The sequence below is a fragment of the Anoplopoma fimbria genome, chromosome 6 (assembly GCF_027596085.1).
Source record: "Anoplopoma fimbria isolate UVic2021 breed Golden Eagle Sablefish chromosome 6, Afim_UVic_2022, whole genome shotgun sequence".
In the NCBI taxonomy this organism is placed as follows: domain Eukaryota; kingdom Metazoa; phylum Chordata; class Actinopteri; order Perciformes; family Anoplopomatidae; genus Anoplopoma; species Anoplopoma fimbria.
In genome coordinates, this window is record NC_072454.1 from 3171434 (window position 1) to 3190142 (window position 18709).

At 40.3% G+C, this 18709-nt stretch overlaps 1 protein-coding gene across 1 annotated transcript; it reads right to left on the bottom strand.

Moving 5' to 3' along the window:
- Positions 1 to 1053: 1053 nt before the first annotated feature.
- On the bottom strand, positions 1054 to 17058 carry bean1 (brain expressed, associated with NEDD4, 1). The gene is given in 4 exon segments (XM_054600836.1): positions 1054 to 1420; positions 9373 to 9514; positions 9978 to 10181; positions 17031 to 17058. Coding segments are annotated over 4 exon segments (741 nt in total).
- Positions 17059 to 18709: the final 1651 nt, after the last annotated feature.

The following is an 18709-nucleotide window of genomic DNA, read 5'->3' on the forward strand; positions in this document are numbered from 1 at the left end:
AGAAGACAAAAGCAGAAGCATCCATCTCTCCAGTAAACAGTGCGTTAAGGTCTACAGTTTAATGTGTAACTCCCGTGTTGCATCAACCCGAGGAGGGCGCCGAGCTACGTTTTGCTGCTGGGGTCCAGTTACAGAATATTTATATATATATATATATATATATATATATACATATTTAAAAACCAAAGCCCTTGATAGGAGTTATGGCAGATTTGTACAACAGTGGACATGTTCTATCTATGGTGACGTGGTCAGAGTGTGTTTTTATAGCTGGGAATTCATAATCCTCTTCCTGTGAAGGTAGTTTCCTAATTACTTTTTTTTTTATTCTCATGTACTATCACCACATTGGAAGCATCAGAACAACACACTGCTCTAAAATGTGTACACACTATAGGGACTGGAGATCAGTAGTGGTGTAATTGTACTCTCATCCAAAACATAATTTAAATAGGCTGACAGGTCAGGACCATACCAAAATAAATGGGAGGCGGGGGAGTAATCTGAGTGCTTTAACTACTCTACTAAAAAAAAACCCACATAGATATTGTTTCAGTCTTTCTTCTTCAGTCAGAGTCAGCTCGCCGTCGTGATGAATAGATGTTAGCATAGTAGCGGCGTGAACTCCAAGCATGACTCTTCATGACCCGTCCTCATTCAACAAAGAGATATGAACAGTCAGAAAAGGGCAAAATGTAATGAGACAATGGTGTTGTTACGGGATGGACGGGAGTCTGTTGTCCGAGGGAGCATCACCGTGACGACACAAACCTTATTTTATAAGAGAAGCTGTCTGTTCAGAAACTTTACAATGCACAAAGCAAACTTGTGAACTTTTTTTATTATTTTGTCCAGAAACTGGAGTCCCGTCTTCATTACAGTCCACCGAGGAGCTGACTTAATTCTCAGCCGTATTAGGTGTCAACGACTGTGTGATGTCTCATTAGTGTCCGCAGTTTGGTGTCACATCTGCTCCCAACATCCAAAGTGTTTTATAGTTTAATTCATCCGGGGACAACCAGCAGCGCAGGTGAAAGAAACTAATTAATTGTCCTATAAGATCTGGTCCACGCCCGGCTGCCGGGAGTCTCCATCGTCCCCTCTCTCTGACTGGTGTTTGTAAAGGTCACATGGCACCAGAGGGAGGTGCTGTCCCTGCTCGGCCAACACCGACTCGTACGGCGGCGCCGCCTCCAGAGGGAAGGAGATGGACGCCACGTGTTGGTGCTGGTGTAGTCCCAGTGGGTAGTGGGAGGGGGAGAACCAGGAAGCACCGGCCGAGGTCTCCGGACTGGTGGAGTCTGGCTGCTCCTCCTCTTGCTCCGCCCCTCTGTGACAGGGGTCCAATAGGGAGTAAGGGGGCGGGTCATCTGTAGGAAGGTAGATCTGAGTCGAACCTGGGCCAACACACTCATCGTAACTATGGAGATGAAGACAAAGATGAAACGGTCAGAACTGTGGTGGAACCAAAATGTTATGACGATGAGTTTTTTTTCTTCTATTCTTCTGTTGTAATCTTAATGAAACTCTGGCATAGGAGTTTCCTTGGGGATTAATGATATTTTATCCTATTTCATGTACCATATAGCAGCAAACTGAAAGGAATATTTCGTTTGGTAACTTAAATAAAGTCAATAATTTCCCAACTCTACGGCGTGAATAAACACTTAAAGGGAGAAATCAGTTGGAATTCCTGAGCAACTTTGGCACCTGATAACAAAACAAAACCCTTGAATGAATGTACCTAATGCACATTTTGTAATACACTTCAGAAAAAATCATATTAAAATGTTACTTTTCATGGTGTTCCTGGGAGAGACGATTACGACAGAGCTAGGAGAACGGCGGAAAGAGGCTTTCAAGAAAAGTTTCTGGAGTGGAGGCTCCAGATTAAAAAAGAAACTTGATGTTAAGAGGAAGGATTAAAAAATAAAAAGACAGCAATCAACCACAAGGACGAAAACTCCTTGAGACGTTGGGGGGGTTTATGCAGCGAGCTCACCTGCAGGCAAACAACAGTGTTTATGTAATTACTCTCACGTCCAGATGGGGGAAGACAAAATTGCATCTTTCAGAAAACACATGCAAAAAGTGACAAAAACACAAAATACAGAAGACAACTTCTTCGACAAAAGCATGATTAACATTTAGAAATAAACATGTGGAAACAAAATAAAAAACGATTAGATCGAGAAACGCATTAACCAGTTTCACAACACATATGCAGCTTCACAAAATGTGCAGTGAAATTGACGGTGGATGTTGGTCCATGTAATGAAATCACAGTATAGAAAGAACCTGCGTGATTTCAGGTGTTTGTTTTTGCGGATTGTCAAATGCACGCTGCAAAAAACTCATCTAGCTTTATAGTATTGATGGGGGAATCATTGGTTTATGACCATTTCCTTCTATTATTGATACTTTCTCTGGACTCATACATGAAGGATAACCACCTCACATTGTTTTTCAAATTTCAATGTGGTTGGGGAACTTGAAAAAGCAGATTTTGACATGAAAACAAAAGTACTATAAAGCCTTGTCACCGGGGTTACTATGAACACATTATACCGCATGGTCAAGCTAATTATTAGCCTGAATTAAATATTGTAATTATTGCTTATTCTTCCCAATCCAAAGCCTCATTTTCTCAAAATCTGATGCAGCTTCACACAATATCATACTCGCTGTCAGGTCATTTGCATGGTAACATTAGGCTTGACATACTTTTTGTTGTTAAAACGCTACATGTTTCACTAACAACATGAATTGATAAAGGCTGCAGGCTCCTTTTTGCTGTTTTGACAAAGTGCCAAAACGCTGCCCTGATGAACTCCTCCTGCAGCTTTTCTGCCAACATCCTCCCTCAGACAGAGAGAAAAGAAAGAAAGGAATATATAAAGAAGAAAAACTAAATAGAATTATAGAATCATGTGTGTGTGTGTGTGTGTGTGTGTGTGAGGAGATAATGGTGGATGATGACGGAGGCACAGGAAGCAGTAAATCGGTTTAACTCAATCAGTCCTGTGGTTAATTATATCAGTCTGGTACCACAAAGTGTGTTATATGTCGTCCTCTTTCTTTCTTTTAGCTTTCTTTCTGCACTTTCTCCGTCTCTTCTCTGTGTGTGTGTGTGTGTGTGTGTGTGTGTGTGTGTGTGTGTGTGTGTGTGTGTGTGTGTGTGTGTGTGTGTGTGTGTGTGTGTGTGTGTGCACCCACTTGCTATCAGTTTTAAAGCAGTGTTGGAGACGTTTGAGTGTGTTTCTGTGGTTTCTTTTGCTAAAGATAGAGAGCTATTTTAGCCCGGATGTGAAGACGATGCTCAGTCAGAGAAAACGAATGTCCACTGCACCCACTGCTCCTCATCACACACTTCTCTCACGCTCTCTCACACGCACACACATTGACACACACACACACCTTTTTCACCAAAATATGAAGGTTTTTAAACACGGGAAAACTCGCTTAAAATAGGCGACAGACTGCTTTCCTTCTTTTTCTTTGGTTTTTTTAGTGTCACGTTCAATTTCACGAGGAAAACAGAGTTACTAAACAGCTATAATGTTGCAGTGGTTAATACTTTTTAATATGTGCTTCTTGTTCAGTCTCACTTTCAAAATCTCAAACCAGAGCTGGTGACTGTTGCAATGGTGGACAGACGGTTTTAATTTGTTTCTGTCAAGTTTTAATTCATTGTTTTACAATGATCAGCGAGGTATAACTACAGTGTTTTTCAGGAGAGTCTGGTAGCTTTGAGGAACGCGTATAATGGCTACTTTTCACAGCTAACTTTGGATTAAGGGTTTATTTCGACCAAACTAGAATTGGTGCAGTTTTTTTTTTAATGTGATGTCGTGTTTTCACTGCTTTACTGCCTTATTTTATTATTTTTATTATTATTTATTTTATGTTTTTGTTTGTTCTCTTCGCATGGATTGGTTTTAATGTTTCATCTGTTGAGCTTTCTGTTTCTTTTGCCTTTCAAAGCACTTTGTAAACTCTGTTTTTTAAAGATGCTACATAAATAAAGTTTTTGTTAACCATACTCCCTTTTACTCGTGCACAAACCAAATGATCTAGGGTATCAACAGTTTTTCAGACATATTTATTATTTTCGAAGTGCTTTGGGAAAACTGACCTTGAACATTCGTGTTAATATCAGTCATGTTGAGGTGGAAATTGGAGACTGGGGGGAGAAGTGTGAAGAAGTGTGTTCTGGGTGTTTCAGAGGTGTTGTAACACACTGAGGATCGCTGTCTTTGGTCTCTCAGGAGTCACAAGCTCCTCTGATCCCCCGAGGCCTTCTGCTGCCTGTGTGTTTCTCATAATGAGTGTGTTGTTTTACACCTGTGTGTGTGTGTGTGTGTGTGTGTGTGTGTGTGTGTGTGTGTGTGTGTGTGTGTGTGTGTGTGTGTGTGTGTGTGTGTGTGTGTGTGTGTGTGTGTGTGATAGGATAGGTAGGTGTGGCTGAATGATAATCATTTGTCTCCTCTGAGATGCAGGCTGGGAGTAACACGACTGCTTGCGTTCATCTGTCCATCTGTGTTTTTGTCTGCTGCCTGTTTCTGTTGGAGTGACACTTAAAACATTATTTGTTAATAAGTTGGCCAGTTGAGGATGTTATTGCTTGTTGTCAAGGTAACAAATGATGATAAGCTCCATGCTGCTGAGGTCAGAGGCAGCATCGGGCTACCCGAATCTAGACACAAATATTTCTGACAGAGGAGAAAAGTTATAATCACAATGAAATGTATATATTTTAATTCCCCAATACCCCAACCCTTAGTGCTGCCTATGAGTGTGTGTGTGAGAGTGTGTAAAGAGACTCAAGCTTAGTTTATACTCGCTGAAGTTGAAGCTGGCGCTCTGCAGTGAAGGAGAGGTGCAGGGTGCAATCACTGACTGTCACAAATACATAACGAATAAAAGTTATATTTACACGTCTAGGGATTATAAAAAAAACAACTAATTAGCTTTAAATGCTTTAGGAACAGGAGGTCTTAAAAATCTTAATTTGAATAAATATTTTGTAGCCAAATCAAATTGTTTACAGTCTGTTGGAATGTTGAACATATTTTTGTTTGTTTCAACCAAAATATCAGTTGATGCAGAACAATTTCTGTTCATTCTGACAGCAGAATCAATACTCTCTTTTTATGGTGATGTTTAGGTATTCACAGCACTTGGTTATCTTTCTCACAGTAAAAACATGTAGCAAGAAAGTTGCCTCTGAACATAATCAGGTAGACATTTATCTGTTCGGGTGAAACCACACTGACTTGTTCTCATGGTCCCGATAAAGGGAGGACCTCTGGCATGTTTTCATGCTTGGGTTGTGACGCTCTACAGAGCTGGACCTCAGCTACAGAACGGAGCATATGGTCTCTGTGTGCGAGTGTGAGAGTGTGTGTTTGTGTGTTTGTGTGTGTAAAGCTGGCACGTTCCTCCTCGTTACCACTGTGAGGTTCTTGCCTGCGGAGAACCGTATAGATGCTGGATTCACAGGTGTTTATAAGTGTGAAGTGCAAATCTGTGTGTGATATGATTTATCAGCATAAAGCAGCTCACAAGATGAAGCCCACAGTTACAGAATGAATAGTTTAAAGAGAGTTTTAGATGAGACTGTTTTATCAGATCACAATAGGCAATGTATCCTCCTACAACGGTTCATATGATATCTTTTTTATAAGGAAGTCCAGCAAATCAAAGTTCGTTCCATGCATACAGTCCTTTCAAAATAAACTTCTTCACAGGAAACGTTTGTAAAACAATTAGTTAAGTTTAAGCAACAAAACTGCTTACAACATATCCTCAACAAGGGTTTGTGAGACAAAATGTTATTTTGTTGTTTGTGTGAATTTCCCATATCAACAAGAACAGTCTGCCTGTGTGTGTGTGTGTGTGTGTGTGTGTTTTTTATGTGTGTGTGTGTGTGTGTGTGTGTGTGTGTGTGTGTGTGTGTGTGTGTGTGTGTGTGTGTGTGTGTCAGCCAAAGCTCGCCCTTCTTCTCCCTGAGAGGAAGCAGAAGCTTTAAGTCTCCACAGGTGAGCAGCTGATCCGTGAGCACAAGTTTTTCTGGGAGACGGAGTGTGTGTTTGTGTGTGTGTATGTGTGTGTGTGTGTGTCGGAAGCGTAACGTTCACTGTCTCAGTAGGTGAGCTGTTGATCTGAGTTCTCTGAGTTTCCCTCAACCATCTGTGGCCTACACACACACACACACACACACACACACACACACACACACACACACACACACACACACACACACACACACACACACACACACACACACCCTGCAGGATCATCACATGACTGCAACTACCTGCTTGTTGACAGGGTACCAAACAACGTCTTGTCAGCATTATGCTAAACAAAATGGGCATTGCGTGTGTGTGTTGTGTGTGTGTGTGTGTGTGTGTGTGTGTTGGCTGGCATCCCATCGTCCAGGCCAGAAAGTCCAGCTCTCACACAGTCCGTCCAGAACGTTCTGGTTCTCTGCCAGAGCACTGACGTAGCTAGCTAGCTCCCTTCTTCCTCTCCTCTCTCCTCTTTCCTTTCCTTTTTTCCTTATCGTTTTCTGTGACTCTCATCTTCCTACTGCTGTCCCGTATCGCTAATTAGCAGCTTCGGTATATCTCATAAACATTATGAATGGATTCATCAGACGTCTTGTGGGAGCTGTAATCGAGCACGGGAACATTTTCTTGGCCCACATATAGGAGCCTGCAGCATCGCAGCAAACATAAACCCTGCTGCTGACCAGGTGTAATCCCTCCACCGATGATGCATCTTTCAGCATAAAGCACTTCATCTGTGTTACGAGAGCACCAAGAAAATGAGCTTTGGGTTTAGTCCCCAGATCACAAAACCACAGCACAGACTTCAGCCTCAGGTTCAACATGATGAATGTGAATGTGCAACACTATTAAATCAGCATTAATCAAGATCTATTTATAACTATGTACCTATAATAATGTGCATGTATGAAGGCTTTGATGATCATGAAACTGAGCCACTGCAGTGAGAAATATATGGTTCTGTGATTAGAATGGGTAATACACTTAAATTCCATATTTCCATCATGTTTTCTACATGATTTTACACCATTTAAGGTGGATTGCACCTTCTTCTTCTGCAATGCTTCCATGGATTACGACCGTAAAAATAGGCACAAGGCGGCAACGTCCGGTTCGGAGAAAGTGAAGCCCATGCTGAAGTGCCTTAACCCTGCATTCTCTCTACTGTCCATCAGGGGGCGACTCCTCTGGTTGTATAGAAGTCTATGAGAAAATGACTCTACTTCTCTCTTGATTTATTCCCTCAGTAAACATTGTAAACATGAGTTTATGGTCTCAATCTCTAGTTTCAAGTCTTCTTCAATACAGCATGATGCTCCATTTAGAGTCAAATAGAGTATATACACATGGATGGAAAACCAAACCAAAATACAAACATGCAGTAAAAGAAACTAAGAGCTGAAGCTCAAATCAAGCATTGTAGAAACCCGATGAAACCATCATCTGGTTATTGCGGTGATTTGTGGTTCAATGTCAGATGAATTCATGGACTATGGCACAATGTTTTGTTCACAATTTCGCTGTTGAAGAACTAAATTTGCACCTTTTTGACTTGCTTCATCTCTACAGCATCAGTAAATGAGGCTACCATGCTAAATGCTCTGCGGGTATTATAGTATTTAGAGCCATCTGTTATACCTAACTGACAGAAATCTATGATTCACAGAAACTTGGTTAAAATAATCACTATTACATATTGATGCTGAAAGTCGTTAAGTTTGAAATGTGGCAGCTGGTCACCGTAATGAACTCTCTTTTAATGAACAAACAGAAAGGATAAGATGCTATCCGACCTCAGATCGATTCATTTGGGTTAAGTGAGTGAATGTTTCTAAAAGAGCAGAGCCAGGAGGAGAATAAAACACACACACACACACACACAAACACACACACACACACACACACACACACACACACACACACACACACACACACACACACACACACACACACACACTGTAGGGGAGGGATGTATGTGAATTATTAAAGTTGCCAATTAGACCAGCTGACATTTAGATCAAAAACACCATGACATTGGCCTTTAGCGAGCTCTTTCTTTCTCTCATTCTCTCTCTCTTACACACAAACGCACTCACACACACACACACACACACACACACACACACACACACACACACACAGAAAGTGCACAAACTCTCATTGCTGCACCCTCACAAAGGTCACCAAAGGTAGCAGAGCTCCCTAATAAATTAATTACCACGGAAGAAGGGTCAAGCCAAGTGGACGGAGAGCGGTGGGGGACACGGTCTGAATGGTCAGTTACGTTTTAGATTTGACATAATTGGCAAAAAGAACTACTTGTTTTTACTCAAACTGTAGATATTGATGGATGAGGACAGGCTTGAGATTTACATTTGATTTTGATTCTTTTTCTGAATATTTTAGCTCACCAAGACATAAGCAATTGTCCAAAACCAACACTGTCTGTCTGTAAAAAAAAAAAGAAAATGTCTGCAGGAAACAGAAGTGTATCCAGATGCACTTTATTTTTTCTTTCCTCATATCCACACGCTAAATATGAGGCTACCGCTAGCAGCCGGCTAACTTTGCACAAAGACTCCCCCATCTTAGTCTTTGCTAGGAAGCAAATACTATCACAGTCAACATGGCAAAAAAATGGTTAGGGTTAATGTTGTGAAACTATTGAGGTTAATGTTGTAACACGTGGTTATCCTCGTTAAACTATTGCTGTTAACATTATTACACCTGGTTAACGTTGTGAAACTCTGGCGGTTAACGTTGTAACGTTACATTATGAAACCGTAGCTGGTAACATTGAAACACGTGGTTAACGTTGTGAAACTATTGCTGTTAGTGTTGCAACACATGGTTTTCCTTTGTTAAAGCCTTGAGGTTAACATTGTAACACATGGTTGATGTTGTGAGACTATGTTAAAGCTCTGAAACGCTGGCGGTTAGGTTTAGGCAAAAAAACGACTTGGTTAGAGTTGGAAAAAACATTGTTTGTCTTCAAATAAATATGCTTGTGAAGTATCTTACGCTACGTATGTGACGTCATGTGACTATGGAATAACGTTACACATTTTTTGTTTTCACATGGCACATGAACACTGGCCCCCTGAGTTAAAGTCCTGTGTTTGACGCAGACACCTCCACTCCCTCCTGCCCTTAGTAGACTTTTCACTCTTAATACTACAACTGTCTCTTGTTCTGATGGTGCATCTCATACAGATGATGAAGGAAGCCACAGCGTTGGTATTTGGAGCCCTTGGAGTGACAGCAGGCTGCATTACATTAACATGAATGAAGTCCTTACCGTGGCGGTGAGTCGGGGTACAGGTCGTTGACCTGTGACAGAGTCTCTCTGTATGAATCAAAGTCTAAACCAGGAGGAAAGTCTTCTAAGCAGGTAGATCTCAGTTCTCCTACTGAACCTCCGTAGGAGAAACCATCCAGACCTGCAGAGACATTAAGAAAAAGCCACATTTAAATGGAGAGTTTTATCATTTTTATCTTGTGCACATCTTTTATGACCATATGGTATTTGTATAGAAAGCAGCAACAACATCATAGAAGGAGTTCAAAGAATAATTAAATGGATGAAGTCATTCTTTTTACCTGGCAGCAGCTATTGTTTAATTTTAGCTTAGTGCCTTGAAATATTTACATTCTCTGGAGAAACAGAAAAACTACAGAAGAGTTTTGGAAGCAAGCTTTGTGCATGAAGGACGTGTAGGTGTATGACGATGAGCAAATAAAATGTGTAGGGGTATTTTAGCAGCTATGTGAGAAATATCCTGAATAAATGGGCCTGAAATGTCTCAAATTAACAAAGTAATACATACTACAACATGGTGTATCTGTTTCTATTTTCATCTTCTGATGTAATGATTTTAAAAGGAAGTTCGGATGCAGACTGACCGTAGCTCGCTCGGAGGTGTGGGTTTCGGAGTCGACTGTCTTTGCGCAGGCTGCCGACGATGATGGTGATGCAGGAGAGGAAGAGGACCAGACCTATAACGATCCCCGCCACCACCAGCGGAGACACCAGGAGAGACGCCTCCCCTCCCGACTCCCTCTCACTCCGGCAGTCCGGGTACTCCCCATGGCTCTGGTTGGAGCTCACTGCAGGGAGATGGAGAAAGGAACATGTTCATAAGTCCAATATTCACCTCTTTGAACCCCATTTTGGTGTCCACCACATCCTGAGGGAAATCTCTGTAGGTAGCTGCAAAGCTGGTTATTCTTACAGCTACTTTCAGGACGAGAGGAAAGAAAGAGCACCTTGACGGCTTTTTCTGTTTAACTTGGTCCACTTTGCTTCAACAGTATCAGGCCATTACCGGACAGCGTTTTAGCAGCCTGAGGGGCTTTTTGTCATTGTTTTCAGTAAGAGTGAAGCATTTTGCCCGTTGCTTCTCTACATGCCTCACATTTTTGTGGAAAAATATACTGCTGAGAGTGGAAAAGTCAGCCTGGAGACGAATTAGATTGGTGCTTGAGTTGTTTGCATTCATTTAAACTGTACCACTAAGCAGCGTACAGTTCATAGTTTGTTTTAAACTAATGTAAGGACTCATTCTGTGGTTTATTTGCAACAATTTCTTTATTTTAAAGCCGCAGAAAACTGCAAACAGAGCTCACGTTTTCCACCTGCAAAATCTGTCCACACACAAACATGAATAACATTACAGGCCTGGTGCACCATGCCATGTAGTTCCCAATCTACAATAAGGAAATGTAATATAATATACAGTATGTACATACAGAGTGACCATTAATTGCATTATGTAAATGTTCTCTTTAAGGTAATCTACTAAATGAATCTTAGCAATAATAAATCATCCTACACTGGGATCTATTACACTATGTTTACCTTATTGTCGTTAACTTTAATTAACTCATACAGTTTTCTTCAATTAATCAATTAGTGGGCTGACATTTATGGAGGACATTAAGTGGCTTATCCATAAATCAATCAATACAAATCAAACCTATAATAAACAAATGAACCGTCTTTCTGTCCGTCCTTATGACAGCAGTGCAGCGGGGGGGTTGTGTTGCATAATGGCTGACTTGCCCTCCGTCTTCTCTCTCCTTCTCTTTCCAGCTCTCCTTCCCTGAGGACTTATTCCATTTCAGTATGTGACAGATAATTAGGGCTAGAGTCAACACACACACACACACACACACACACACACACACACACACACACACACACACACACACACACACACACACACACACACACACACTCTCTCAGTCATCATCATTAGATTACAGAACGATCCTGTTCCTCTCCATTTCTATTTAATGTCTCATCTGTTTGCTCTGCCTGTCTACCTCTTTATCCGTCTCACTGCCAGTTGCTGTCTGTCTGTCTTCATTCGCATCACAGCTGAGAGATGAGGACACTTTAATGTACCATTTTGCTTTTAAGTGTTTTGATGCTGTTGTTCATGCCCTCTATATTGTATCCGACACAAACCTGAAGTTTTCTCGCAGATATGAAGAGCACAAAGCTGCACAGAGGTCATGTGATACTCGAAGCAGGAAGTGCATCATCTACATGGCAGGAAGTTAATTTTGTAGTCCATTTTTGAGGCTGAGGAAATGTTAGCATCAAGGACAACTGCTGCCGTCATTTCCTGACCTCAACCAAGTGTTTATTACTGTAGCCATGACGACGAAGGTCCCAGTACCTGAAGAAGTCATTTCAAACCAATGATGTTACCTCAACCTAAACGAAATACTTTTCACAAGGCCTCACTGCCGTTCTCCATCCCTCCACCAGAAGCCCTCAGATTCTTCCACCCGTCCCAGTCACCTGATCAGGTCCACCAGTATATAACCGACCTAGTTTCATTCATTCCTGCCAGATTGTGCTTTTCTCTGCATGTGAGTCCTTCTTTCTTTCTTTTTTTTGATTCTCCGGCCGCGTCAAAAACACTTTTTTCTGGAGAGCATGGATTTTCATATTTTGCCGTTTAATATTAAGTACTGTTTTGGGCTTTGAATATGTTTAACATCCTATATAAGATATTAGCAGTCACCAAAACAATCAAGTGATCTTGAGTCCTCTGCAGTGTAGATATCATTCCTACCTTTTATTCATGGTTCATGCAATGTTTTTTATTATAATGCACAATACATCCACTGCACTTATGTATTTGCACGTTGAAATCACAGTTGGGACTGAAGTTTAAAATCTAACTATATACATTTTACAGATGTATTGTCCGTTTGTATACGTCCCATTCTCGTGAGCTTGATATCTCAGGAAACCTGGAAGAAATATCTTCAAATTTGGCACAAACTGGCATGGATGTGAACTGCATCATCATCGCTTCTTGCATTGAGACCAGTGAGCTTTTCTCTTCATTCACAACTCTGAATGTAGCTCTCAATGCATATTGTAGTTCTTTCTATCTACTTCTTGCTGACGCTACAGAACTATTATTCCAGAAATCTGCCATTATCTTCTTTTTGGAATCCCTCTCACTGTTGAAAACGTCCAATTGACATGCTTGGTGTGAAAGCTTGACAGGCCTAGCAACGGTAACCAAGGGGGGTCAATTATGCATCTCTCTAAATTCAAGACATTTTAAAAATGCACCAACAACAGTTGGAGAATACTTGTAAATTTTGCCACTGACCAACCAAAAAAGAGACTTTGCATCCTTTTGTGTTGCAAAACATGTTTTTCTGCCACCATCAGTGCTCTGAATATAAAACAGGAGAAACAATCAAATTATTACCAATATCATTTTCATTTCAGACTCTTAGCGCCTCTCTATTTCCCAGTTCTCATCTCTTTCCCCCCCTTGAACGTCTGCGTCTGTAATTCTGTTGTCTGCAGTAATTTGGTTTCACACGGATTCTCGAGAAGAGGAAAATGTTCTCTCACCCCAAACGATTCCCAGCAGCCCTCTCTCCTCCCTCAGTAGCGTCTCTCACACACTTCTACGTCTCCTCTTTCTCCCTCTTCTAACATGATTTTCTCTTTATTTTCGCTTCTCGTCTCGTCCTCGTAAACTCCATTTTCTCTCAGAAGGAAATCTATATTTATATAGATTTAAATTCACATAAACCTCGCTCCCTTTGCACAATAACACAAACCAGACACACACAAGCAGCAGACACACTCATAATATTCGTGGCAGGTCTGCTCATCATGTTAGCCGCTCTAGGAAAGGCGATGTCAGTGTTTCTGTTGGTCCACCACTTTGTTCCAGACTGAAATATCTCAAAAACTATCAAATGATTAACCATAAAATGTGGAACAGACATTCATGTTCACCAGAGGATGAATCCTTTTGTGTTAAAGATAATATTGCTTTTCTTCTTGCCCCATCATAAGGATCAAAAACTTAAGTCTCCTGTGTTGAAGTCATGTGTTTCTAGACCCACCTTACACCCCAACATCCTTCCCAGACTTCCCTGTTGGTATAGGAATTCATTATGTGGGTAATATATGATTTATAGTGCATTACTTTTCGTAGGTATACATATGAACAGTGTATGAGAACATCCTGAGACATGAACACTACTGCTGCTTTCTTCTTTTTCACTAATACTGTCTTTCTACCTTATCATATCATAATACTCACTTCTCATCGCCAAAGAAGAGGCTGCATGAGCTCACTGTCCTGTAAGGCCACTGGACAGAACTGGCCAGCAAATTTCCTTTTTTTGTTCTCTCCACTTCAGTGTGATTTAAGACGGAGGAGGAGAATTTAAGTGACACACAGAGTGGAGCGATGGTAGAGAGGGGAGGCAGCCACACAATGATTCAGAGAGAGAGCGAGGAAGAGGAGAGACAGAGCGAAGGAAAGATTGTTATAAATGGTGATAGTGTTATATTTCAAAACCCTGAGGGTACGGGACCCAGCTGCAGAGAGGACGCAGAGAAAGAGGGGAGAAATGTTGTTTATGTGTGTTTGTAGAAAGAGTGGAGTGAGAGTGTAAAGATATAAAGCCCTACATGCCCAACCCATGAGATAAATCAACGTAAATGAACAGAAGGAAGCAGGTTAACAAGAAAGTTATAACTATTCAGACATCCAACATTAGAAAGTCATAAATATTCTGTGCACTGTAGTGTCACATGTGCACAACATTTATTATGTAACTGTTAAACCCAATATTGTGATTGACAGAACGACACCTACAGTACAAAGAGGCTATGGAAATCAATGACAATTTTAGTTTTTTATTGCTTGCATCCGTCTTAGTGAGCAAGAATTTCGTTTTTTTTTAATGTGATCTCATGAGGAGTAGAAATAGGACAATATTTCTGACATTTCCACATGTCATTATTATGCATTTAAATCATTTTGCTAGCATTTAATGTTAGCAAGTTATCGCTAAACTATCACCGTTAGCTTTTGGGCAACAAAACCACTTAGGTTTAGGTTTAGAAAAATATGGTTGGACTTAAAATTAGAATGTAAACTAAGTCAACTAAGTATGCAAACAACGTAACAGAAAGAAAACATCACGAACGCTACGATAACGGTCTCAAATGCTGGTCTCCTGGTTGCACAATCAACCCACCATAAGTGAACTCTCACATTTTTATTTGTGCTACACTTTTTCAAAGAGTTGCATTTTCACGGACTACTTGGCGTCTAAATGACAAGTAAATACCAAGAAAGGCGTTTTTGTTGCACCAACATGACAAACAAATGGTCCTTTTATTCGTTTTTTTTAGGTAAATAGGCGTGAAACTAAGGAGAGATGAAATGAGCTTCTGTATATTCTCTTCTGGAGGAAAGATAATTGACTATTTCAAGAGAGAAGTTGTGAATTTACTTGGTCACAAGAAATCTTTTTCAGCCAGTGTCAAGCATCTATTTGTGAAACTGCATCCTGAAGCCTTTGTGCATTGACTTCTACATGTCAGGGATTCAGCGTCTTGCTCAGAGGCACTTCAGCAGGGCTCTTGCTTGCAGGCCATCTGCATGAGAAACACAGCGACCTCTGCACCACGTGGAGATGGCTTTGTGTGTGAGAGAGTCTATGCTATATGTTCATATATAACGAAGCAGCAGCAGCGGTAACTCACAGTGACAGCTTGTCACTAATGCTTACTGTTCAGCATGCGCCCACCTCATACACCGGATACTATAGTGTGCCGCAGAAAGCCAGTTCATAACCCCGACATTGACATTGACCGGAGGCTTATTTAGGGGCCTTTAAATGTGCATGAGGTTCATGTTTTTTTTATTTTTTATGCTTTTATGTTTTCACAGTCATAAGTTGTTTTTACTGTCTGTTAATAGAACTACAGCTGCACTTTGACATCGTCCACGAAGCAACGAAAAAAAATCTATCTTTGCTTTGTTTTTCAGCTGTAGGACAGGTTGCATGTTTAGGTTGTTTCATGCAATTAAAAAATGTCACTCGACTGCATAATATTAGATCATAACTGTATGGAGAGCTGCTGCAGGCGTGATGGAAGGTTGACTTACTCCATAAGACGAACTGCAACCTCAAATGTCATGATTACATTCGTGTAGTATTAACCTCCTGAACCTATAAAAAATACCTACAGTACTTTTTGTTCACTGTTATTTCAATTATTAATGGAAAATTATAAATTATACACATCGGTTTTTGGCCGTTCATCAATATGAAATAGCAAAAGCCTTCTTTTGTGTTCAAGTTTCAGCACCAAAATAAGATTTTAGAGGAAAACAAATCAAGAGTCTTCACTGGTGTGATTATGTTAGCCATGACAAGGTGAAATAATATCTAGGAAGTCCAGTTTGAGAATGCATCCATGAGTTTGAAGACTTGTCTCATTCCAAAACACTGCACAGTAGCTTATACAGAAATACTACGATACATACTCTGAAGAGATATCACCCCAACAATCGGTTCATCGCTGGTCTCAAAACAAGATCTCCATAATGTTGCAAACTTTACACATAAATGCAACACTTTTGTTTTCAATAAATCAAGCTTTTTGGGCAAAAACACTGCGCTGGCCAACCACATATGTGCAGGGTTCATGTTCGTAATAGGACTTCTGTAATCTATATAATTATTGCAAATGAATGCAGAATCTATCGGCAACGGGACAAGATTTTGGTATCTGGAGCGTTCTGGTTTGGGATTATTGTCCAAGTAGTATTGACCAATCACGGGCTCACCACATGGATGGGCAGAGAGCAATGGCCGAAAAGCAATCTCTGCTGTCTGATTGTAAACTTCTTGTGAAACAATCCAGTCATAGATGTCTCAAGTAGATAATCAGACTGTAAACGATGACCAACACATGGAAGAGGAGGTCTTCAAAGAAACAAGATGAATCTTCGTCTGAACTATCGACGATTTGTTCCGAGAATAGGACTCATTCTGTTTTTTTCGAGTTGACAAAAGCCATTATGGAGAAAGGTAAGATATACTGCAGCTAACTGAAGGAGAAGCACACAAAGGACGAAATAATTTGTCCAACAAAAATATACATTGCTCATTAAATAGCTTGTGGAGCTCGACAAGTAGATTAGAATACTTTAATAGTTTGGATTTCTCTGCAGCGTGAAGTCAAGATGAAACTGATAGAACGTTTCCGGAGAGTCATCAGAAGAGTTTCATGTAAATACAGTTTAAATGTTAACTTGTTGTGTCAGGTTATGAAATTAATCTTTACGTTCTGTTAATAAAAGTTGCATTTATTAGACATCCTGCAACGATTAATGATTAATCAAGAGAGACGGACGCAGTAGGGAAGACAAAACGATTTGGTTTCAAAGATCAACATATAGGTCCCATATACTGTGTGTGTGTGTGTGTGTGTGTGTGTGTGTGTGTGTGTGTGTGTGTGTGTGTGTGTGTGTGTGTGTGTGTGTGTGTGTTTGTCCGTCCAGATCGGGGAGTCACAAGTCATTTATTTTCAGGCGTCACAAGCTATAAAGGTTAAGAGCCTGTGATATTGACTGCTGCTGCGTTCGCTGCATCACTTTGTACATTAGCTGCATACATTATACAGAAGCATCAAGCAGCCACTCAGATTCAATCTGACAGCTTGTCATTATGAGTTACAACAGGCTTCTTTTCAATATGAAATATACCATCGCGCTGGCTGACTGTACATCCAGAGACCCCGAGGTAGAAGGAGCTCCTCCGGGCCGGACGCTCAATAAGGGCCGACAAAGAAACCCGACTCCAGCCAACGGGAGAATCAACGACGGTCTTCAGTGAGGGATAAAAAAAAGAAATAACTGGACTCTTAAAGGACCAAACAGCTGTTTTTATTAATCTTAGTCTGTTGACCACAAATTATGTACAACTTTATGAGTATATGTTGATTTCTTTTGACTTCAGTATAGTTCTGAAATCAACATGCATAGACTTTGAGTAGATTTGAAGTAGAAGAGGAAGTAAAAGTTTACCCAAGGTTTTATTTTTGTCAAGTATGGCTTTGAACTTTAGTTTTTATTTAATTGTAGTTTTGGCTTTTTTACTTAATTTAAGTTTGGTTTCAGTTATTTTTCAGAGTGCATTTGCAAGCTTTAGTTTTAGTTTTCCAGAGATGTTAAGTTTAACTTTTTATGTATTTAGTTTTAGTTAGATTTCAGAGTACATTTTCTATCTTAAGTTTCCATTTTTCATTAAGGTTTAGTTTTACTTTTTATATATTTAGTTTTTAGAGTGTGTTTTCTAGTTTTAGTTTACATTTATCAGAATGGCTTTCTTTTATTTTCTATATATTAAGTTTTCAGAGTGCGTTTTCTAGCCACAATTACATTCAAAATAGGTTGGAGAACTTTGCAGAAATGGCCATAATGTTAGATTTTCGTGCTAATTTATTGTCCGATGTGGAGCAAGTTCAGCACATTGCCATCTGCTGGAATGTCAACGACGTTCAGTGTCTGTGTTTCAATGTCACAAGAGGTTTCACGAAAATCGATGCTGCCTCCTACAGAACTAAAACTGATTATTTTACGTTCACTTTTATTGTATTTTTATAAGCTTTTTAATCAGGGGATATTGTTTCAGTTTTTCAGAAAGGATAAGGTTTTGTTTTAATTTGTTCCAGTTCAGGTTTACTATAACAACCCTGCAGCATGGTGATGAGTCATGATCGATTCATAAAAAACATACTTGAATTGATATTTGTCACAGAACTTGCAGCAATATGACGATGTTGCAATATATAACGAGCAAGAACCTTCAATTGTCATTCACCCACCAAACTACCCTCCGTCTGTCCGTCTCCCTCGTCCTCCTCCACTTTTAACATTTCTCTCTTCGACCAGTCATCCTTCCTTCTTTACATTCCTTCACGCTGCGCTTCAGTAGTCGCGGGCCGTTCAGAGCAACCAAACAAACCACTACAGACTCCCCTCTTTTCATAGCTGACAGCTGGACTGACACACACACACACACACACACACACACACACACACACACACACACACACACACACACACACACACACACACACACACACACACACACACACACACACACACACACCTCCTGAGACTTCAGCTTCTTCTTCAAGGTCAGAACTGTCTTCAGGCTCTGTTTAGTCATTAAGAATGATCTGCATAGTAGAAACCAATATCAGACTGTTTGCTATGAGAGTGATAAAAGGAATTATAATTTTTATAATATATAGAATATTGCATAGAAACTGATCA